Below are 24,390 nucleotides of genomic sequence, written 5' to 3'. Positions count from 1 at the left end.
TCTCTCCCGCCCACCCCTTTCTCTCTCTTTCTTTCCCTTCCCTTCCCTTCCCTTCCCTTCCCTTCCCTTCCCTTCCCTTCCCTCCCCTCCCCTCCCCTCCCCTCCCCTCCCCTCCCCTCCCCTCCCCTCCCCTCCCCTTCCCGTCTCTCTCTCTCTCTCTCTCTGTCTCTCTCTCTCTTTCTTTCCTTTCTTCTCATTCTTTTGTCTCATTCTTTTCATCTCGCTCTGTCACCCAGGCTGGAGTGCAGTGGCGCAATCTCGGCTTACTACAACCTCCGCCTCCTGAGTTCAAACGATTCTCCTGCCTCAGACTCCGAAGTAGCTGAGCCTACAGGCACGTGCCACCACGTCTGGCTAATTTTTGTATTTTTAGTAGAGACGGGGTTTCACCACATTGGCCAGGCTGGTTTCAACCTCCTGACCTCAGGTGATCTGTCTGCCTTGGCTTCCCAAAGTGCTGGGATTACAGGCATGAGCCACTGCGCCCAACCTCATTACATGTTAACACAATTAACATTTATTAGAACTATTTTCATAAAAGATTTAATTATAGTTTAGCAAATCTAATGTCTCTGATATTAGTCGGATTCTCATATCTGCTGCATTCAGTCTGTTGTGATATATTTTTTGAATGAAAGAATTCTTCCTACAGAGAAGTTGTAAAAAAAAAAAAAAACCAAAAAAAAAAAAAAAAACAAATGCGGGGGAGGTTCTTTTCAGATAAGTTGGGTATTCTTCTTTAAAACAGTACCAAAACTTGACAAGTTGCTTACAGGTTAGTTTCAACATGGTGTCTGAGACTTTATCCATGAACTTTTTACTCTGTTGCATTAGAAACAATTGGTCTGTCTTGCACATTGAATCAGTCATTTCTCTATGTTTGATTTTTGTAATGCCATGCATTGGTCATTTGGAAAATATTGATGGTCCTCAATATTTCTCAATTTTTCTCATTTTGGCACTTAAAAAAATACTTTATCAAAAATGGCATTGCTAATATCACCACTAGCCTCTTCTGAAAAGTTTAGGGAAGTGCTAAACTCACAGTAATGGATACAAATTTTCTAAAATGTAAATTGTTGACTGAAAGCATGGGTTTTATTATTGGCAAGATTCATTAGGTATCCCTATGGATGTTCAGTTGATTCAGCACCATTTATTGAAAAACTGTCTTTTTCCCTCCAGCTGTGCAGTGTCCCCTTTGTGTGGTCTCTATTTTGTTCAGTTGTTTATTGCTCACTTGCTTATTGTTTATTTTGCTCATTTGTTTATTTTGCTCATGCCTGTGTTCATGTAAGTACTGCCCTGTCAAGCTGTGTAGTTTGGGTTTTTTTGTTTGTTTTTGTCGTCGTTGTTTGTTTTTGAGACAATCTCACTCTGTCACCCAGGCTGGAGTGCAGTGGCAAAATCTCGGCTCACTGCAACCTCTGCATCCTGGGTTCAAGTGATTCTCATGCCTCAGCCTTCCGAGTAGCTGGGATCACAAGTGTGGACCACCATGCCTGGCTACTTTTTGTATTTTTAGTAGAGACAGGATTTAGTAAAAACAGGGTTTCACCACGTAGGCCAGGTTGGTCTCAAACCCCTGGCATCAAGGGATCCGCCCGTCTTTGCCTCCAAAACGGCTGAGATTACAGGCTTGAGCCCCCAAGCTCGGCCTAAGCTGTGTGTTTTGATATCTGATAGCATGAGTTTGTATTCAGTAGAGCAACTCAGGCTTGTACTCAGGCTTGTTCTTCAAGATTGTCTTGGCTATCATTGTTGCTTTGCCTTTCTGTGTAAATTCTAGAATCAGCTTGTCAATTTCCACACACAGATATACGCAAGAAAGCCTGTGGGAGGCTGTGGGCTTTGGATTAGGATAGCATTAAATTCATAAATCAATTCAGAGAGAAATGACATTGTTGTTATAATGAATCTGTCAATCTGCGAACATCTATATTCTTCCATTTATTTAGTCTTTAATTCTTTGCAGCAGTGTTTTAGGAGGGTGTTTTTCCTACATAAACAGTTCTAGCAGTTTTTTCTGTAACACTTTAAAGGTGTTTTATCATGTTCTTGCCTCTGTTTATGTTGAAGAATCAGTAATCAGTGTTCTTGTTACTCCTTTGCAATTAGTATGTTTTTTCCTCTGCTTCTGAGATTTTTCTTGCTTTTTTGCTTTTCAGAAGTTGTGTCTAACGTTGCTAGGTAGGATTTTCTTTGTATTTATTCTGTTTAGGGTTTATAGATCTTCATGATACCCTGATTTGATATCTTTCATCGATTTTGGAAAATTCTTATAGAATATTTTTTATATTATTGCTTCTTTCCTATTTTCTTTTTCCTCCTTCCTGCTTTATTTTGTCCCGTATTTCCTTTGTACTGTTTTCCATCTTCCTGTTCTTTTTTTGTCTGTGCTTCAGTCTCCCATTTTCTACTGCCTTATTTTCTAATTTGTGAATTTCTGTCTTCTGCTGTTTCTAAAGTACCCACTCGTGATTTTTTAAGTTTTAATTGTAGTTTTTCAATTCTAGATTTTCATTTCTGTTACATAGATACCAGTTCTTTGGTTTAATCCATCATCTGTTTTCCTTTTTTCTTGAATGTAATAAATATAGCAGGTTTTTTTCCTGTGGGTTTTAGGTTATTTGGTCTCATTTCCAGCAATGTTGATAATTTTTTAACTTTTTAATTGACACATTATAATTGTACATATTTATGGAGTTCAAGTTGGTATTCCAATACAGTTATGTGTTGTTTATACAATGTACAAGTTAGGGTAGTTAGCATATCCATCACCTCATACATTTAATCATTTTTTGGTGGTGAAAACATTCAAAAGCCTCTCTTCTGGCTATTTTGTAATATACACTACTTTACTGTTAACCATAATAATCCTACTGTGCAATAGAACACCAGAACTTATTTTTCTTATTTTATTGTAACTTTGTACCCACTAACCAACCTCTCCTCATCTTTCTCTCCCACCTCCCCACTCCAGTCTCTGATAACCACTCTTCTACTCCACTTCTATGGTACCAACTTTTTATTTTTTAGATTCCACATATAAGTGATATGCTGCAGTATTTGCCTCTCTCTCTGTGTCTTATTTCACTTAACATACTATCCTCCATTTCCATCCATGTTGCTACAGATGACAGGATTTCATTCTTTTTATGGCCGAATGATATTCTATTGAGTATATATACCCCCATTTTCTTTATCTATTCTTTCATTGTTGGACACTTAGGTTGAGTCTGTATTTTGGCTATTGTAAAATATGGGAGTGCAGATATTTCTTTGACATACTGATTTCATTTCCTTTGGATATATATCCAGTAGTAGGATTGCTGGATCATCTAGAAGTTCCATTTTTTAATTTTTTTAGTAACCTCCATATTGTTTTCCACAATAACTACTAATTTACGTTCCCACCAACAGTGTATAAGTGTTCCCTTCTCCTGAAATCCTCGCCAACACTTGTTTTCTTTTTTCTTTTTGATAGTAGCCATTCTCATTGGAATGAAGTGGTGTCTTGTTGTGGTTTGGGTTTGCATTTGCCTGATGATTAGTTTATTTGAATATTTTTTCGTATACCTGTTGGCTCTTTTTATATCTTCCTTTCGAAATGTCTGTTAAGCTATTTTGCCCATTTTTAATCATTTTTTTTTTTTGCTATTAAGTTTTTTATATATATTCTGGATATTAACCCATTGTCAGATGTATAGTTTGCAATTCTCCTATTTCTGTAGATTGTCTATTCATTTTATCAGTTGTTTCCTTTGCTGCACAAAAACTTTTTGGTTTGATGTAATCAGATTTGTCTGTTTTTGTTTCTGTTGCCTGTGTTTTGAGGTCTTCGCTTTAAAAATCCTTGCCTAGCACAGTGTTGTAAAGCATTTTCCCCTGTTTTCTTCCAGTAGATTTCATGGTTTTAGGTTTCACATTTAAGTCTTTAATCCATTTTGAGTTGATTTTTGTATATAGTGAGAAGTAGTTTAGTCTTATTCTTCTGCAAGTAGATAACACATTTTCTAAGTGTTTTTGGCACCTGTTTTGAAAATCAGTTGTCTGTAGATGCATGACTTTAATTCTGGGATATCCATTCTGCTCTATTGGTCTGTTTTTATGTCAGTGCCATGCTTTTTTGGTTGCAGTAGCTTTGTAGTATATTTTGAGGTCTGTGTATCAGTCCATTGCTGAAAGTGGGGTGTTCAAGTTCCCTGCTATTACTGTATTATAGTCTGTCTCTCCCTTTAGATCTAATGATATTTGCTTTACAGACTTGGGCACTCCAGTGTTCGGGGTGTGTGTTAATATATACTGTAAATATATATATGAGACACAATTGTATATTATATAATGATTATATAATATATATTATAAATAATGTAACTGTTATATCTTCCTGCTGAATTGATCCCTTTATCATTATATAATCACCTTTTCTGTCTCTTTTTACAGTTTTTGACTTAAAGTAAGCATGGCTACTCCTGTTTGCTTTGGGTTTCCATTTACATGGATGTCTTTTTCTATCCTTTAATTTTTTTGTGTGTGTGTGACAGAGTCTCACACCGTTCCCCAGGCTGGAGCACAGTGGTGTGACTCACTGTACCCTCCACCTCCTGTATTCAAGTGATCTTGTGCTTCAGCCTTCCAAACAGCTGGTATTACAGGCGCGCACCACCACACCCAGCTAATTTTTGTATTTTTTAGTAGAGACAGGGTTTTGCCATGTTGGCCACACTGGTCTTGAACTCCTGACCTCAGGTGATCTTCCTGTCTCGGCCTCCCAAAGTGCTAGGATTACAGGCGTAAACCACTGCACCCAACCTCTATCCCTTAACTTTCAATCTATGTTTGTCTTTAACAGTGAGGTGAGTCTGTTATAGGCAGCATACATTTGGGTTTTATTATCCACTCAGCCATTCTATATATTTTAATTGGAGGAACTTACCCAGTCACATTCAAGGCTGTTATTTATAGGTGAGGATTTATTGCTGCCTTTGTGTTAATGGTTTTCTGGTTGTTTTATAGATTTTTTTTTGTAGCATTCTTTCTTTCTTGTTCACGTCTGTGGTTTTGTTGCTCACTGTGGTGCTATACTTTGTTTCCTTTCTCTTTCTCCTTTGTATATCTGCTGTAATTTCTTTCTTTATGTTTACTATAGAGCTAGCATAAAGAGTCTTGTTATAATGCACTATTTTAAGCTGATAGCAAATTAACTTTGGTCTCTGTATTGCTCCATTCTCATATTGTCATAAATAACTACCTGAGACTGGGTAATTTGTGAAGAAAAGAGGTTTGCTTGACTCACAGTTCCACAGGCTTCACAGGAAGCATGAGTGGGAGGTCTTAGGAAACTTACAATCATAGCAGAAGGTGAAGGGGAAACAAGCACTCCTTACCATGGTGGAGCAGGAGAGAGAGAGAGAGAGAGAGAGAGAGAGACAGAGAATGCAATGGGGGGAAATGCCACACTTAAACCGTCAGATCTTGTGGAACTCACTATCATGAGAACAGCATGGGGGAAAATCTGTCCCCATGATCCAGTCACCTCCCACCAGGCCCCTCCCCTAACATGAGGATTACAATTCGACATGAGATTTGAGTGGGGACATAGAGCCAAACCATATTATTCTACCACTGGCCCCTCCCAAATCTCATGTCCTTCTCATTTGAAAACCAATCATGCCTTTCCAGCAGTAACCAAAAGTCTTAACTCAATCTGACATTAACTTAAAAGTCCAAGTCCAAAGTCTCATCTGAGACATGGCAAGTCCCTTCCACCTATGAGCCTGTAAAATAAAAAACAAGTTACTTCCAAGATACAATGGAGGTATAGGCATGGGTAAATGCTTCTGCTCCAAATGGTAGAAATTGGCCAAAATAAAGGGGCTACAGGTCCCACGCTAGTCCGAAACCCAGCAGGGCAGTCATTGAATCTTAAAGCTTCCAAATAATTTCCATTGACTCTATGTCTGACATCCAGGGCACGCTGAGGCAAGTGGTGGGCCCCCAAGGCCTTGGGCAGCTCTGCCCCTGTCAGCTGTGCAGGGTACAGCCCCTGTGGCTGCTTTCATGGGCTGGTGTTGAGTGCCTGTGGCTTTTCTAGGCTCTCAGTGCAGACTGTGGGTCTACCATTCTGGGGTCTGAAGGACAATGGCCCCCTTTTCGCAGCTCCACTAGACAGTGCCCCAGTGGGGACTCTATGTGGGGGCTCCAACCCCACATTTTCCCTCTGCACTGCCCTAGTGGAGGTTCTCCATGAGGGCTCTGCCTCTGCAGCAGACTTCTTCCTGGATATCCAGGCATTTCCATACATCCTCTGAAATCTAGGCAGAGATTCCCAAACCTCAATTTTTGCCTTCTGCATACCCATAGGCCCAACACCATGTGGAAGCCACCAAGACTTGGGGCTTGCAGCCTCTGATTCAATGACCTTAACTGTATCGTTGGCCCCTTTTGGCCACACACTTTTAAACCAGCAAATCTTGTGAGAGCTCACTATCATGAGAACAGCATGGGGTAAATCTGCCCCTGGATGGAGCTGGAGCAGCTGGGATGCAGGGCACCAAGTCCTGAGGCTGCACAGAGTAGCAGGGCCCTGGGCCCAGCCCACGAAGTCATTTTTGGTTGGCCTCTGGGCCTGTGATAGGAGGGGCTACCTTGAAGACTCTGAAATGCCCTGGAAACATTTTCCCCATTCTCTTGGCTATTAACGTTTGGCTCCTGTTGTGCACATTTCTGCAGCGGGCTTGAATTTCTCCCCAGAGAATGGGTTTTTCTTTTCTACCGCATGATCAGGCTGCAAATTTTCTAAACTTTTATGCCCTACTTCCCTTTTAAATATAAGTTCGTTTCAGATAATCTCTTTGTTCATGCATATGAACGTACACTTTTAGAAACAGCCAGGTCACCTCTTGAATGCTTTGCTGCTTAGAAATTTCTTCTGCCAGATACCCTAAATCATGTCTCTCAAGTTTCAAAGTTCCACAGATCTCTAGGGCAGGGGCAAAATGCCACCAGTCTCATTGCTAAAGCATAGCAAGAGTGACCTTTACTCCAGTTTCCAATAAGTTCCTCATCTCCATCTGAGATCACCTCAGCCTGGACTTCATTGTTTATATCACTTATCAGCATTTTGGTCAAAAGCATTCAAAAAGTCTCTAGGAAGTTCCAAACTTTTCCACATCTTTTCTGTCTTTTTCTGAGTCCTCCAAACCGTTCCAGCCTCTGCCCGTTACCCAGTTCCAAAGTCACTTCTACATTTTCAGATATCTTTGTAGCAGTGCCCCACTACTAATAATAATTTGTGTTTCTATTATTGCACATATAATTACAGGAAAATTAGAAAACATAGACAGTAAGAAAAACTTCATCTGAAACTTTGTTGTGAAGAATAAGAATGATTTCTCTGTGGTAAATTCCTTGGTATAACAGTGTTGGAGCTAAAGGTTATGACATCCTTGTGGCTTGTGCTGTGGATTCCTATATTGATTTGGAAAAAAGGTTGTGGTGATTCTGATTTGCAGTATTAGTAAGCAGTGAATAAATTTTTATCACAGCCTCTGTAAAATGGATACTATGTGTGGATTTGGTATTTAAGAATTGTTTTCATTTGCATTTTCTGTTTACTAGTGACTGTGTGTTTTGTGTACCTGTTAAGAATTGTCTGTTTTTATCTTTTGTTCATTTACTACTTGAAATAGTAATGCATTTCTGTGAGTACTGGTACCTATTACAGGTATTATCTTTAATCATATCACATTTGAGAATTATTTTCTGTTCATCTTTTTGTTGTATTCAAGTTTCAACTTGTATGGGCTAATATACTTCAGAATTAAATGTTATTTTCTTCTACAAGTGTGATATAATTCTTCTCTGTTTTTTTTTCTAGGAAACGTGTTTGTTAATTGCTTTCTTAGCTTTAAAGCTTTAATTAAACTGAAATTTATTTCAAGGAACAGTATAAACAATGATTGTTGTTTTTTGCTAAAATGTATTTCCAAAGTACTTTATCACTTTAAGTATTGGTGTTTTATAGTATGTATCTTAAGATAGTGATTATACTTTTATTTCAGGTAAATGTGGTCTATATAAAACCTTAGGCAACAGGCAAAATATCCCAAATTTCTAAGTAGTGTTACTTAATTTTTAATTATTTGTACTATTACCAGAATATATTTCATATTGAATTCATGTACATATGAACATGTATGTTATTTTACTCATTTATTTACTTATTTATTTAAACAGTTCAGAAACGATTGCCAGATGTTGGTATATCCTACTTTCTGGATCTGTGCTTGTGAAAGGCTCCATGGTCTTGCCTCCTTGCAGGTACGTTCACATTTGCTGCTTAGTACATATGGCAGGCAAAGTTAATATTAAACTATTTTGTATAGGATGTATGTTTTCTTTCAGTAGGTGATACATCTTTTAAATGTCTTTGCTTGTTGGCACCATTGGAAATACTTGGCAGGAATCAGTTAATCTTTTGTATTTCTGGGGGTATAATCTGTAAGCTTACACCATGACATGATATCTTCTTCCTGTTTGAAAATTAGTTTTATGGGAGCTGGGTGTGGTGGCTCACACCTGTAATCCCAGCACTTTAGGAGACTGATGCTGGCGGATCACCTGAGGTCGGGAGTTCGAGACCAGTCTGACCAACATGGAGAAACCCCGTCTCTACTAAAAATACAAAATTAGCCGGGTGTGGTGGCACATACCTGTAATTCCAGCTACTCGGGAGGCTGAGGCAGGAGAATTGCTTGAACCCAGGAGGTGGAGTTTGCCGTGAGCCGAGACCATGCCATTACACTCCAGCCTGGACAACAAGAGCGAAAATCTGTCTCAAAAAAAAAAAAATTAGTTTTATGTATGATTTGAGCTGATTTATCTAATGGGTTTTTGATACATTGCTATTATTGGATGTAGAGAGGTGATGTAATAGTTAAGAAATTGGTTTTTGTAGTAAATCAACTAGATTACAATTCTGATTTCATCACTAGTTATGTGACTTGGGACAAATTTTAGTTTTCTTGACTGAAAAATGGGAATAATAGTGGTACCTACTTAAGTATTGTCATGAGGTGTTAGGAAACTACTACAGATGCTTTCAACAGAAGTCTATAAGGGCACATTCTGGAGCCAGACTCCATGAGTTCATATCTGCTGTACTATTTCTTGGGCAGATTAATTTCTTTGTGCCTTACTTTGTTCATTTGTAAAATGATCATAATAATACAACTTCTTTCATAGCATAGGCTAATGCTGAGAAATAAATGACTTACTCTATACAAAGCTCTTAGAACAGTACCTGGCAGTTAAAAATAATTGTTAATTATTATCATAACTATTACATAAAAGAGAAGGGCGGTGGAAAGAAGGTCAATTGTGGAATTCTGTTAGTAATTATTAAGATTTTGGGGCCTCAACGTATGCTTTAGTGACATATAAATGTAATTTTTAGTGACTTTTTTCCCATAATGTTAAGAAGAAATTTCTAGGCTTTGAAAGTAAGACTTCCGATTGTAGTTAATTTAGTAGCATAACTATTTAACATAAATATCAGGATATGGGACATCTCGATTTAAATATTTTAGAAGTCATGCCTTGACTCCTGAAACTTTATATCATTGGCCTTTGCATGAAATGTGCTAATTGACTAGTTGAATAACACATGTAGTTGACTGCATTTATAAATACATAGTAGTTCTGGTTTTTTTGAGCTTTTTGGCCATTGTTCCTTTTCCCTGTATTTGTGAATCTCACATTAATGAATTTGTATTTTTAGCCCCTGAGAACTGAATAAGCTGGATTGATTTGCCTACAGTTATAGTTTAAGATTATAGGCCGGGCACGGTGGCTCAAGCCTGTAATCCCAGCACTTTGGGAGGCCGAGACGGGCGGATCACAAGGTCAGGAGATCGAGACCATCCTGGCTAACACAGTGAAACCCCGTCTCTATTAAAAAATACAAAAAACTAGCCAGGCGTGGTGGCGGGCACCTGTTGTCCCAGTTACTCGGGAGGCTGAGGCAGGAGAATGGCATAAACCCGGGAGGTGGAGTTTGCAGTGAGCCGAGATCTGGCCACTGCACTCCAGCCTAGGCGACAGAATGAGACTCCGTTTCAAAAACAAAAAAAGGATTATTAGTATTTTTCTTTTGAACACTCCTGCTGTGTTCTGAATGGTCAAGAATTTACTGTGAGGACATTTAGTAGCCCTTAATCAACTGCAATAATTCATTACTAGTTTGTGATCAAGACAATGAAGTTTATCTTTTTAAGTAAATAGAATGAGATTTTAGAAAAAGTCATAGTATGCATTAATGTAATAAACTTTACAGCAAACATGATTATGGAATATTATTCTAAAGAATAATACTGATTAATGAATTTGTATCTTTTGTGTGAAAAATTTATAATAGGCTACTGTACGTTCAATTTTAGGATTAGTGAGTTACTATAACAAACTGCCTAGAATAATGCTTAGCATATATTAAGCATCAAATAATTTTTGGCTTCTTCAGACAGAATACAGAAACCACAGCATAATTGGAACAGGTAAAGTTTGATTTTTTTTTAAATTTTTTATTTTTTTAATTTGAAACAGAGTTGCTGTTGCCCAGGCTGGAGGGCAGTGGCAGGATCTTGGCTCACTACAACCTGCACCTTCTGGGTTCGAGTAATTCTCCTGCCTCAGCCTTCCGAATAGCTGGGATTACAGGTGTGTGCCACCACACCCAGCTAATGTTTGTATTTTTAGTACAGGCATGGTTTCACCATGTTGGCTAGGCTGGTCTCAGGCTCCTGACCTCAAGTCTTCTGCCTGCCTTGGCCTCCCAAAATGCTGGGATTACAGACATGAGCCACTGCACCTGGCCTGAGCAGGTAAAGTTTAATTTTAAAATTAAACTAATTCAAGGGATGAGCTACTAAAAAGGATAAAGCAGAATACCCCACAGCTGAGGGCAAATTCCCAAGGACAAAACAAATTTGAAAGGGAGACCCTTTCCTCATGACTAGAGTTCAGACTTTGTTGAAGAATCTTAGTTGCAGCCCAGTAAATAGCAGAGACGTTCACTGGATTGCTCTGGGACAGAGCTGCTCCACAGTCATCTGGTCAAGGCTGGCAGGAAGGGGAAGGGAACTGCTGGCCAGGAATGGCACGTAGGAGACCCCCCTTACCAGGATGCAGATGGCCCCTGAAGCTGGGGACAGGAAACAGAAGCCCCCCAGTTGCAGAGGAAAGACTTTCTTACTGCAGTGTTCCTCTAGCACCCTCTGCTGACAAAGCTGCAACATTTTCAGCTAGCAAAGAAGAATATTTGCACAATTCACATCCTTACCACAAAGTAGGGCAATAAAGGGTAGATTTGAAGCTGAGAGCCAGAGCCAGTATGTTTGGAGAGGCAGTAAATAACTGTCACAGTCCACTCCCCTGGCTGCTCAGCTTCCTTATGAATGCTTCTAAACACATTTGAAATTCCATTCAGCGATCTGTGTCTACCTAACAAAACACAACTATCCTTTATACAAATGAAGTTCTTACCCTCTCGCCCAAATAAGGAGACACACAACCACAACAATCATTGCTAGCTATATTTGTATATAATCTGTCATAGTGCCTCTGAATATTCTGTTAACTAAAGACTACCTTGTAAAGTTTACCTTCAGTATCTTATACTATATATATAGTAATCTAAGAGAAAATATAAAAAGCTACTACAGTCCTTGTTTCTATAATTGGACACAAGGCTATTGTTGATATCTGTCTTTCACTACCCATTCAGTATTTCTTGCCTCAAGTAAAACTTCAGCTGTTCTGTGTCCTTTACTTTGTGGTTGGAACAAAACTTTAATTTTGATGTGTCTTAAACTGTCCTGCCTCTTTCTTGGTTGCTGTAGTTTTTGATTAACCTTTTTTTTTTTTTAAAGACAGTGTCTTCCCTCCGTCACCCAGGCTGGAATGCAGTGATGTGATCCCAGCACACTGCAATCTCTGCCTCCCAGGTTCTGGCGATTCTCCTGCCTCAGTCTCCAAAATAGCTGGGATTACAGGCGTGCACCACCATGCCCGGCTAATTTTTGTATTTTTTGTGGAGAGAGGGTACCATGTTGGCCAGGCTGGTCTCAAACTCCTGACCTCAAGTGATCTGCCTGCCTTGGCCTCCCAGAGTGCTAGGATTACAGGTGTGAGCCACTTCACCTGACTGTTTTCCACCAATCTTTATTGTATCTTTTCTTTTCTTTTTAAAGACAGATTCTCACTCTATTGCCCAGGCTGGAGTGCGGTGGCTCAGTCTTGGCTCACCTCAACCTCTGCCTCCCAGGTTCAAGCAATCCCTCTGCTTCAGCCTCCCAAGTAGCTAGGACTATAGGTGTGCACCACCACTCCCAGCTAATTTTTGTATTTTTAGTAGAGATGGAGTTTCACCATGTTGGCCAGGCTGGTCTTGACCTCCTGACCTCAAGTGATCTACCCACCTTGGCCTCCCAAAGTGCTGGGATTACAGAGTGAGCCACCACACCTGGCCCCATTAATCTTTAATAGTGGGCATGGAAGTACTAACAGGAGCATAAGAGAATGGCCTAAGTTCCACATGTAGTCTCTCTTACCTACATTTTGTGCAATAATCCATTATTCCTTTGCTAATTGGAATCAGTCATATGGGCCAGTGGACTAACCTCTTTTGCTGCCTGTTGGTTTAATGACTGGGTGGAAGTCTAGTTCAGTGGAACCATTGTTGTGTTTACTGGTAGAAGCAATACTCTTTTGTACACTAAGCCTCCAAACCAGCAGAGCTTAGAGTTGTTGAGAGGGGAAGCAAAAATTGTGTGAATGAGTTTGTGAAAGGAAAATAAATCTCAGGACCCCCAAATCACTAAGTCAAAGAGAAAAGCTGCTCTTTTATTGTGAAATATAATATGGGGAAAAGTGCAGATAACATAAATCTACATGTTAGTGAATACTATATATCGAATGTTTGCCTAATCACTACCCATATCAAGAAATTGAACATTGTCATTACCTAGAAGCAGCTTCATGCCTTGTCTTAAATCTACTCTCTTACCTTTCCTCAACACCAATTTCCTAAATTTTAATCAGTCTTGTATGTCTGAAGAGTTTTGGCCTGTGGATATGTACACCTTAGTTGAGGGCTATTATAAGTAATGCAGCTGTGAACATTTTTGTATATTAGATGCACATGTGGATGCATTTCTGCTGTATATACCTAACAAGGAATTGTTGGCTCACAGTGTTGTAGGACTTCCTCCTTAGTTCAGCTAAGAGCCGGGTCTTGTTACACAGCCATGAAATATTAGGCTCACAGAAACTTTGAAGGATGAGAATATTGGAATTTATTGGGCAAAAAGGAAAAAGGGGAAGCAAGGATTCTCTGCAAAACCAGAGTTTCTGCTAGTGTGCTTCCCGCCTGGCACATTGAATCCCAGGTACCACGCAGGAAGAGGAGGGGCCAACCTCCTCCTCACAGCAAAGGGCACAAACTTCTGTGGCTCCACTCCTGTGTGTGTTTCTCCCAGTGTGGAGGCCAGTTAGAATTTTTCTGGGAACCCCTTTACACTTGACTGTCTCAACAACAGGGTGTGCCTACATTAAGCTTTGTTAATTCCAAGTTGCATTCCAAATTGATGCACTAATTTACACACCCACCAGTGGTGTGTGAGAGTTCTTATTGTTCCACATTCTAACCAACACTTAGTAGTATAAGTCTTTTTAAAGTTATTGGCTGCTTAATTTCAGTCATTCTTTTCCATTTTATTATAGTTTTCATTTGCATTTGAATGACTGCTGATGAATACATTTTCATTAGAGTGACTTTTTTTTTTTATTATACTTTAAGTTTCTAGGGTACATGTGCACAACGTGCAGGTTTGTTACGTATGTATACATGTGCCATGTTGGTGTGCTGCACCTATTAACTCGACATTTACATTAGGTATATCTCCTAATGCTATCCCTTCCCCCTTTCCCCACCCCATGACAGGCCCTGGTGTGTGATGTTCCCCTTCTTGTGTCCAAGTGTTCTCATTGTTTAATTCCCACCTATGAGTGAGAACATGTAGTGTTTGGTTTTTTATCCTTGTGATAGTTTGCTGAGAATGATGGTTTCTAGCTTCATCCATGTCCCTACAAAGGACATGAACTCATCCTTTTTTATGGCTGCATAGGATTCTGTGGTGTATATGTGCCACATTTTTTTTTTATTATACTTTATGTTCTAGGGTACATGTGCATAACGTGCAGGTTTGTTACATATGTATACATGTGCCATGTTGGTGTGCTGCACCCATTAACTCGTCATTTACATTAGCTATATCTCCTAATGGTATCCCTCCCGCCTCCCCCCCGACCCTAAAACAGGCCCTAGTGTGTGATGTTCCCCTTCGTGTGTCGAAGTGTTTGCATTGTTCAATTCCCACCTATGAGTGAGAACATGCACTGTTTGGTTTTCTGTTCTTGCAATAGTTTGCTGAGAATGATGGTTTCCAGCTGCATCCACATCCCTACAAAGGATATGAACTCATCCTTTTTTATGGCTGCATAGTATTCCATGGTGTATATGTGCCACATTTTCTTAATTCAGTCTGTCATTGATGGACATTTGGGTTGGTTCCAAGTCTTTGCTATTGTGAATAGTGCCGCAATAAACATATGTGTGCATGTGTCTTTATAGCAGCATGATTTATAATCCTTTGGGTATATACCCAGTAATGGGATGGCTGGGTCAAATGGTGTTTCTAGTTCTAGATCCTTGAGGAATCGCCAAACTGTCTTCCACAATGGTCGAACTAGTTTACAGTCCCACCAACAGTGTAAAAGTTTTCCTGTTTCTCCACATCCTCTCCAGCACCTGTTGTTTCCTGACTTTTTAATGATCGCCATTCCAACTGTTGTAAGATGGTGTCTCATTGTGGTTTTGGTTTGCATTTCTCTGATGGCTAGTGGTGATGAGCATTTTTTCATGTGTCTATTGGCTGCATAAATGTCTTCTTTTGAGAAGTGTCTGTTCATATCCTTTGCCCACTTTTTGATGGGGTTGTTTGTTTTTTTCTTGTAAATTTGTTTGAGTTCTTTGTAGGTTCTGGATATTAGCCCTTTGTCAAATGAGGAGATTGCAAAAATTTTCTCCCATTCTGTAGGTTGCCTGTTCACTCTGATGGTAGTTTCTTTTGCTATGCAGAAGCTCTTTAGTTTAATTAGATCCCATTTGTCAATTGTGGCTTTTGTTGCCATTATTTTTGGTGTTTTAGACATAAAGTCCTTGCCCATGCCTGTGTCCCTAGGTTTTCTTCTAGGGTTTTTATGGTTTTAGGTCTAACATCGAAGTCTCTAATCTATCTTGAATTCATTTTTGTATAAGGTGTAAGAAAGGGATCCAGTTTCAGCTTTCTACTTAGGGCTAGCCAGTTTTCCCAGCACCATTTATTAAATAGGGAATCCTTTCCCCATTTCTTGTTTTTGTCAGGTTTGTCAAAGATTGACCAGATGGTTGTAGAAAGTTGTATTATTTCTGAGGGCTCTGTTCTGTTCCATTGGTCTATATCTCTGTTTGGTACCAGTACCATGCAGTTTTAGTTACTGTAGCCTTGTAATATAGTTTGAAGTCAGGTAGCGTGATGCCTCCAGCTTTGTTCTTTTGGCTTAGGATTGTCTTGGCAATGCGGGCTCTTTTTTGGTTCCATATGAACTTTAAAGTAGTTTTTTCCAATTCTGTGAAGAAACTCATTGGTAGCTTGATGGGGGTGGCATTGAATCTATAAATTACCTGGGGCACTATGGCCGTTTTCATGATAATGATTCCTCCTATCATGAGCATGGAATGTTCTTCCATTTGTTTGTGTCCTCTTTTATTTCACTGAGCAGTGGTTTGTAGTTCTTCTTGAAGAGGTCCTTCATATCCCTTGTAAGTTGGATTCCTAGGCATTTTTCTCTTTGAAGCAATTGTGAATGGCAACTCACTCATGATTTGGCTTTCTGTCTGTTATTGGTGTATAAGAATGCTTGTGATTTTTGCACATTGATTTTGTATCCTGAAACTTGGCTGAAGTTGCTTATCAACTTAAGGAGAATTTGGGCTGAGACAATGGAGTTTTCTAAATATACAATCATGTCATCTGCAAACAGGGACAATTTGACTTCCTCTTTTCCTACTTGAACACCCATTATTTCTTTCTCTTGCCTGATTGCCCTAGTCAGAACTTCCAACACTATGTTGAATAGGAGTGGTGAGAGAGGGAATCCCTGTCTTGTGCCAGTTTTCAAAGGGAATTTTTCCAGTTTTTGCCCATTCAGTATGATACTGGCTGTGGGCTTGTCGTAACTAGCTCTTACTATTTTGTGATATGTTCCATCAATACCAAATTTATTGGAGAGTTTTTAGCCTGAAGGGCTGCTGAATTTTGTCAAAGGCCTTTTCTGCATCTATTGAGATAATCATGTGGTTTTTGTCTTTGGTTCTGTTTATATGATGAATTACATTTATTGATTTGCATATGTTGAACCAGCCTTGCGTCCCAGGGATGAAGCCCACTTGATCATAGTGGATAAGCTTTTTGATGTGCTGCTGGATTTGGTTTGCCAGTATTTTATTGAGGATTTTTGCATCAATGTTCGTCAGGGATATTGGTGTAAAGTTCTCTGTTTTTATTGTGTCTCTGCCAGGCTTTGGTATCAGGATGATGTTGGCCTCATAAAATGAGTTAGGGAGGATTCCCTCTTTTTCTGTTGATTGGAATCGTTTCTGAAGGAATGGTACCAGCTCCTGCTTGTACCTCTGGTAGAATTCAGCTGTGAATCTCTCTGGTCCTGGACTTTTTTTGGTTGTTAGGCTATTAATTATTGCCTCAGTTTCAGAGCCTGTTATTGGTGTATTCAGGAATTCAACTTCTTCCTGGTTTAGTCTTGGGAGAGTGTATGTGTCCAGGAATTTATCCATTTCTTCTACGTTTTCTAGTTTATTTGCATAGAGGTGTTTACAGTATTCTCTGATGGTAGTTTGTATTTCTGTGGGGTCGGTGGTGATATCCCCTTTATCATTTTTTATTGCATCTATTTGATTCTTCTCTCTTTTCTTCTTTAGTAGTCTTGCTAGCAGTCTATCAATTTTGTTGATCTTTTCAAAAATCCAGCTCGTGGATTCATTGATTTTTTGAAGGGTTTTTTGTGTCTCTATCTCCTTCGGTTCTGCTCTGATCTTAGTTATTTCTTGCCGTCTACTTGCTTTTGAATGTGTTTGCTCTTGCTTCTCTAGTTCTTTTAATTGTGATGTTAGGTTGTCAATTTTAGATCTTTCCTGCTTTCTCTCGTGAGCATTTAGTGCTATAAATTTCCCTCTACACACTGCTTTAAATGTGTCCCAGAGATTCTGGTATGTTGTATCTTTGTTCTCATTCGTTTCAAAGAACATCTTTATTTCTGCCTTCATTTCGTTATGTACCCAGTAGTCATTCAGGAGCAGGTTGTTCAGTTTCCATGTAGTTGAGAGGTTTTGATTGAGTTTCTTAATCCTGAATTCTAGTTTGATTGCACTGTGGTCTGAGAGACAGTTTGTTATAATTTCTGTTCTTTTACATTTGCTGAGGAGTGCTTTACTTCCAACTCTGGTCAGTTTTGGAATAGGTGCGATGTGGTGCTGGGAAGAATGTATATTCTGTTGATTTGGGATAGAGAGTTCTGTAGATGTCTATTAGTTCTGTTTGGTGCAGAGTTGAGTTCAATTCCTGGATATCCTTGTTAACTTTCTGTCTTGTTGATATGTCTAATGTTGACAGTGTGGTGTTAAAGTCTCCTATTATTATTGTATGGGAGTCTAAGTCTCTTTGTAAGTCTCTGAGGACTTGCTTTATGAATCTGGGTGCTCCTGTATTGGGTGCATATATATTTAGGATAGTTAGCTCTTCTTGTTGAATTGATCCCTTTACCATTATGTAATGGCCTTCCCTGTCTCTCTTGATCTTTGTTGGTTTAAAGTCTGTTTTATCAGAGACTAGGATTGTAACCCTTGCCTTTTTTTTGTTTTCCATTTGCTTGGTAGATCTTCCTCCATCCCTTTATTTTGGGCCTGTGTGTGTGTCTGCATGTGAGATGGGTCTCCTGAATACAGCACATTGATGGGTCTTGACTCTTTATCCAATTTGCCAGTCTGTGTCTTTTAATTGGAGCATTTAGCCCATTTACATTTAAGGTTAATATTATGTGTGAACTTGATCCTGTAATTATGATGTAACTGCTTCTTTTGCTTGTCAGTTGATGCAGTTTCTTCCTAGCATCGATGGTCTTTACAATTTGTCATGTTTTTGCAGTAGCTGGTACCAGTTATTCCTTTCCGTGTTTGGTGCTTCCTTCAGTATCTCTTGTAGTGGAGGCCTGGTGGTGACAAAATCTCTCAGCCTTTGCTTGTCTGTAAAGGATTTTATTTCTCCTTCACTTATGAAACTTAGTGGGGCTGGATATGAAATTCTGGGTTGAAAATTCTTTTCTTTAAGAATGTTGAATATTGGCCCCCACTCTCTTCTGGCTTGTAGAGTTTCTGCTGAGAGATCCGCTGTTAGTCTGATGGGCTTCCCTTTGTGGGTAACCTGACCTTTCTCTCTGGCTGCCCTTAACATTTTTTCCTTCATTTCAACTTTGGTGAATCTGACAATTGTGTGTCTTGGAGTTGCTCTTCTCAAGGAGTATCTTTGTGGCATTCTCTGTATTTCCTGAATTTGAATGTTGGCCTGCCTTGCTGGGTTGGGGAAGTTCTCCTGAATAATATCCTGCAGCATCTTTTCCAACTGGGTTCCATTCTCACTGTCACTTTCAGGTACACCAATCAGACGCAGATTCGGTCTTTTCACATAGTCCCATATTTCTTGGAGGTTTTGTTCATTTCTTTTTACTCTTTTTTCTGTAAATTTCTCTTCTCGCTTAATTTCATTAATTTGATCTTCAATCATTGATACCCTTTCTTCCAGTTGATCGAGTTGGTTACTGAAGCTTGTTCATTTGTCATGTAGTTCCCGTGTCATGGTTTTCATCACTGTCAGGTCATTTAAGGACTTCTCTACATTGGTTATTCTAGTTAGCCATTCTTCAGATTTTTTTTCAACGTTTTTAGTTTCTTTGCGCTGGGTTCGTAGTTCCTCCTTTAGCTCGGAGAAATTTGATCGTCTGAAGCCTTCTTCTCTCAGCTTGTCAAAGTCATTCTCGGTCCAGCTTTGTTCTGTTGCTGGTGAGGAGCTGTGTTCCTTTGGAGCGGGAGAGGCAATCTGATTTTTAGAATTTTCAGCTTTTCTGCACTGCTTTTTCCCCATCTTTGTGGTCTTATCTGTCTTTGGTCTTTGATGATGGTGACACACAGATGGGGTTTTGGTGTGGATGTCCTTTCTGTTTGTTAGTTTTCCTTCTAACAGTCAGGACCCTCAGCTGCAGGTCTGTTGGAGTTTCCTTGAGGTCCACTCCAGACCCTGTTTGCCTGGGTATCAGCATTGGAAGCTGCAAAATAGTGAATATTGCTGAACAGCAAATGTTGCTGTCTGATCGTTCCTCTGGGAGCTTCCTCTCAGAGGTATACCCAGCCGTGTGAGGTGTGAGGTGTCAGTCCGCCCCTAGAGGGTGATGTCTCCCAGTTAGGCTACTCAGGGGTCAGAGACCCACTTGAGCAGGCAGTCTGACCGTTCTCAGACCTCAGACTCCGTGCTGGGAGAACCACTGCTCTCTTCAAAGCTGTCAGAGAGGGACATTTACATCTGCAGAGGTTTCTGCTGCCTTTTGTTTGGCCATGCCCTGTCCCCAGAGGTGGAGTCTACAGAGGCAGGCAGGCCTCCTTGAGCTCCAGTGGGCTCCAGCCAGTTTGAGCTTCCTGGCCCTTTTGTTTACCTACTTAAGCCTCAGCAATAGCTGGCGCCCTTCCCCTGACTTCACTGCTGCCTTGTAGGTAGATCTCAGACTGCTGTGCTAGCAATGAGGGAGACTCTGTGGGCGTGGGACCCTCTGAGCCAGGCACGGGATATAATCTCCTGTTGTGCGGTTTGCTAAGACCCTTGGTGAAGCACATTATTAGGGTGGGAGTGACTTGATTTTCCGGGTGTTGTGTGTCTCAGTTTCCCTTGGCTAGGAAAGGGAATTCCCTTCCCCCTTGCACTTCCCGAGTGAGGCAATGCCTTCCCCTGCTTTGGCTCTCACTCGTTGGGCTGCACCCACTGTCCTGCAGCCACTATCTGACACGCCCCGGTGAGTTGAACCTGATACCTTAGTTGGAAATGCAGAAGTCATCTGTCTTCTGTGTTGCTCACGCTGGGAGCTGGAGGTTGGAACTGTTCCTATTCGGCCATCTTGGCGCCACTTCTGCCACATTTTCTTAATCCAGTCTGTCATTGATGGACATTTGGGTTGGTTCTAAGTCTTTGCTATTATGAATAGTGCCGCAATAAACATATGTGTGTATGTGTCTTTATAGCAGCATGATTTATAATCCTTTGGGTATATACCCAGTAATGGGATGGCTGGGTCAAATGGTGTTTCTAGTTCTAGATCCTTGAGGAATCGCCAAACTGTCTTCCACAATGGTCGAACTAGTTTACAGTCCCACCAACAGTGTAAAAGTTTCTCCACATCCTCTCCAGCACCTGTTGTTTCCTGACTTTTTAATGATCGCCATTCTAACTGGTGTGAGTTGGTATCTCATTGTGGTTTTGATTTGCATTTCTCTGATGGCCAGTGATGATGAGTATTTTTTCATGTGTCTGTTGGCTGCGTAAATGTCTTCGTTTGAGAAGTGTCTGTTCATATCCTTTGCCCACTTTTTGATGGGGTTGTTTGTTTTTTTGTTGTAAATTTGTTTGAGTTTTTTGTAGGTTCTGGATATTAGCCCTTTGTCAGATGAGTAGCTTGCAAAAATTTTCTCCCATTCTGTAGGTTGCCTGTTCACTCTGATAGTAGTTTCTTTTGCTGTTGCAGAACTGTCACCCAGGCTGGAGTGCAGTGGCCCAATTTTGGCCCACTGCAACCTCTACCTCCCAGGTTCAAGCGATTCTCCTGCCTCACCTTCACAAGTAGATGGGACTGCAGGTGCATGACACCACGCCCAACCATGACCAAATAATTTTTGTATTTTTATTAGAGACAGGGTTTCCGCATGTTGGCCAGGTTGTTCTTAAACTGCTGGCTTCAAGTGATCCACCTGCCTTGGCTTCCCAAAGTACTGAGCCACCACACCCAGTCTAGAATGACCTTTTTTTGTAAAGTGACTTCTCAGGCCTTTTCCTTATTTTCTTAATAAGATGTCTTTTTGTTTTCAAGATGTAGACATTTTTTATATATTCTGAATAAGAAACCTTCCTTGGTTATTTTTGTTGGAAATACTTTTCCCCACTCTGTCTTATTCATTGTCGTATTCATTCTGTTAGTAGTGTCTTTCGATGAACATGAGCTCTTAATTCTAATGTAGAAAAATTTGTCTTTTCTGTTTCTGAGGTTGCGAACCCCAAAAATCTGAGACAGGTCTCAGTTCATTTAGAAAGTTTAATTTGCCAAGGCTGAGGACGTGCGCCTGTGACACAGCCTCAGGAGGTCCTGTGATATGTGCTCAAGGTGGTCAGAGCACAGTTTTGTTTTACACATTTTAGGGAGACATAAGACCTCAATCAGCATATGTAAGATTAGCATTGGTTCAGTCTGGAAAGGCAGGACTACTTGAAACAGAGAGGGGGCTTCCAGGTCATAGGTAGATAAGAGACAAGTGGTTGCTTTTTTTTTTTTTTTTTTTTGAGACAGAGTTTTGTTCTTGCCGCCCAGGCTGGGGTGCAATGGCACGATCTCGGCTCACTGCACCCTCCACCTTGAGGGTTCAGCCTATTCTCCTGCCTCAGCCTCCCAAGTAGCTGGGATTACAGGTGTCCGCCACCACACCCAGGGAATTTTTATATTTTTAGTAGAGATGGCGTTTCACCATTTTGGCTAGGCTGGTCTTGAACTCATGACCTCAGGTGATCCATCTGCCTCGGCCTCCCGACGTGCTGGGATTACAGGTGTGAGCCATTGTGCCCAGCTGGCTGCATTTTTTTTTTTTTTTTTTTTTTTTTTTGAGTTTCTGATTAGCCCCTCCAAAGGAGGCAATCAGATATGCATTTATCCCAGGGAACAGAGGGGTGACTTTGAATAGAATGGGAGGCAACTTTCCCCTAAGCAGTTTCCAGCTTGACTTTTCCCTTTAGCTTAGTGATTTGGGAGGCTCAAGATACTTTGCTTTCACAAGGTCATGGAGATATGTGTGTGTGTATGTGTGTGTGTGTGTATATATATATATTTTTTTTTTTTTTCTTCTTATTTTCTAGAACTTTTCTTGTTTTCCTTTCACAGTTAAATCTGTAGTCTACCTGGAATTGAGTTTTGGGCATGGTATAATGTTGAGTCGTTTTCCATAGGGATGGATGTCCTTTTCCCACTCATTCATTACCACTTTTTATGTAAATCAAATATCCACATGTGTGTGCCAGTTTTAATTTTCATGTTTTTGATGAATAATGATGGTGAACACTTTTCCTTATGCTTATTGGCCATTGCTTTCTGTTTTTTCTTTAATAAAGTATCTCTTTAAGTTTTGTGTGTGTGTGTGCCTGTTGTAAACTCCTGTTGTTTATTACTGTAACTGTCCAGTGGATTCTTCCTGCCCACTTGTGCAGACAAAACCAATTCTCTGAGACCGTGGCATTGTAATAAATAGTTTAATTGACACAAGCCTGGCCACACCATGTGGGAGATGGAGTTATTACTCAAATTCATCTCTTCCAAAATTTGGAGGTTAGGATTTTTTAAGGACAGTTTGGTGGGCCAGGGAATCTGGATTCTGGGTGAAGCCACAGGACTGGTCAGTGGGAGGTCTGTGGGTCCTGGTGGCCACTAATGAATCATCAGAAATGCTAAAAACCTGAAAAGACATCTCAAAAGGCCAATCTCAAATTCTATAATAGCACTGTTACTTGCAGGAGTAATTGAGTTGCAAATCTTGTGACTTTTGGAATAATGACTGGTAATCATTTATGTGTACACCTTAGCAGAATTCAGGCTCCTCATCTTTGTAATCTGGTGGTCTTTCTTTCATTAGCTTTACAAAAACGGTTTAGTTTGGGGAAGGGCTATTATCGTTTAAACTATATATGTCTCCCAAAGTTAGAGTGGCCAGGGCCAAGGAATGATTGAGGGCAGTTTAGAGGTTAAAGGTAAGATGGTTGTGGATTGTCTTACAGTGAAGGCAAGTAGCTGTAATTTAGAGATACGTTGCCTCTTGGCGGCTTCTTCTCTGTTACTTAACACCTTGAAGGTGAGGTTGTTTAAATCCTGTTGTGGGGTTTGAGGGCCGGAATCCAACTTTTGGAATTTTTTCCTAATGTCAGGAGAGGATTGGGTGATAAAATGCATATTAAGGATTAGGCAACGTTCTGGCCCCTCTGGGTCTAGGACTGTAAAGTGTTTAAGGGCAGCTGCTAAGCGGTCCATGAACTGGGCTGGGTTTTCATCTTTACCGTGGGTAGTTTCCTTTAGCTTGTCATAATTAACAGGTTTGTATGCTGCCTTTTTGAGCCCCTCGACTAGGCAGGAGACCATGTAATCTTGCCTGTCTTTACATGGGGAGTCCGTCTGGTATTGCCAATGGGGATCCTCTCGGGGAACTGCCCTGGTGCCCTCTTGGAAGCCTGGCTCATGAAGCCAGTGGGTATCTGCGTAGGACTGGGCTAGAAAGTAAACTCTTTTTTGTTCTTCTAGGGAGAGGGGAGAGGTCAGGATGACATTTAAGTTACTCCAGGTTAAATTGTAGGACTGAGTTAGATATTGGAATTGCTGTATATATTTAGTGGAGTCTGATGAGAAAGACCCTAAACGCTGGCTGATTTGGGAAAGGTCTGATAGAGAAAAAGGCACATGTACCCTGACTATGCCTTCGGCTCCAGCCACCTCTCTAAGAGGAAATTGTTGGGCAGGTGGGGGAGAGCTAATTGCTAAATTAAACTGTGAGCCAGACCGGGTGTGAGGTGGGGAGGTGATAGAAGGGTTATAGGGTAGGAGAGCAGAGGCTGCAGAAGAATTGGGACCCGATTCAGCCTGGCATGGAGTGGCAAGGGGAGAAGGAGAGAGGTCAGAGGGGTCAGTGGAAAAGGAGGATTCAGAGGACTCTGAGCTTGGAGCGGAGACTGAAAGGAGCAGATGGGAGAGAAAGAAGGAAAATCTGGGACGAGTTGCATTGGGAGCAGAGGCTAGGGAGGGAGCGAAGTGTAAAAAATGCCTGGATATAAGGCACCTCAGACCATTTGCCCAGTTTTCGACAAAAATTATCTAGGTCTTGTAGGATAGACAAATCGAAAGTGCCATTCTCTGGCCACATGGAACTATTGT

General features: G+C 40.5%; 1 protein-coding gene across 6 annotated transcripts in view; it reads left to right on the top strand.

Annotated features, from left to right (window-relative positions):
- Positions 1 to 24,390, top strand: part of RAPGEF6 (Rap guanine nucleotide exchange factor 6) — a 215,647-nt gene that overhangs the window by 34,861 nt on the left and 156,396 nt on the right. For all 6 annotated transcript variants that reach the window (XM_078005143.1, XM_001101427.5, XM_002804506.4 and 3 more), the window contains exon 4: positions 8,242 to 8,325. In XM_078005143.1, the coding sequence (XP_077861269.1) occupies positions 8,260 to 8,325 (66 nt within the window). In that variant the 5' untranslated portion in view covers positions 8,242 to 8,259. The remainder of the gene's footprint in view (positions 1 to 8,241; positions 8,326 to 24,390) is intronic.

Source organism: Macaca mulatta, chromosome 6, assembly GCF_049350105.2.
Source record: "Macaca mulatta isolate MMU2019108-1 chromosome 6, T2T-MMU8v2.0, whole genome shotgun sequence".
Taxonomy (NCBI): domain Eukaryota; kingdom Metazoa; phylum Chordata; class Mammalia; order Primates; family Cercopithecidae; genus Macaca; species Macaca mulatta.
Note: the sequence above shows the minus strand (reverse complement) of the source record. Positions and strands in the feature narration are given on the sequence as shown.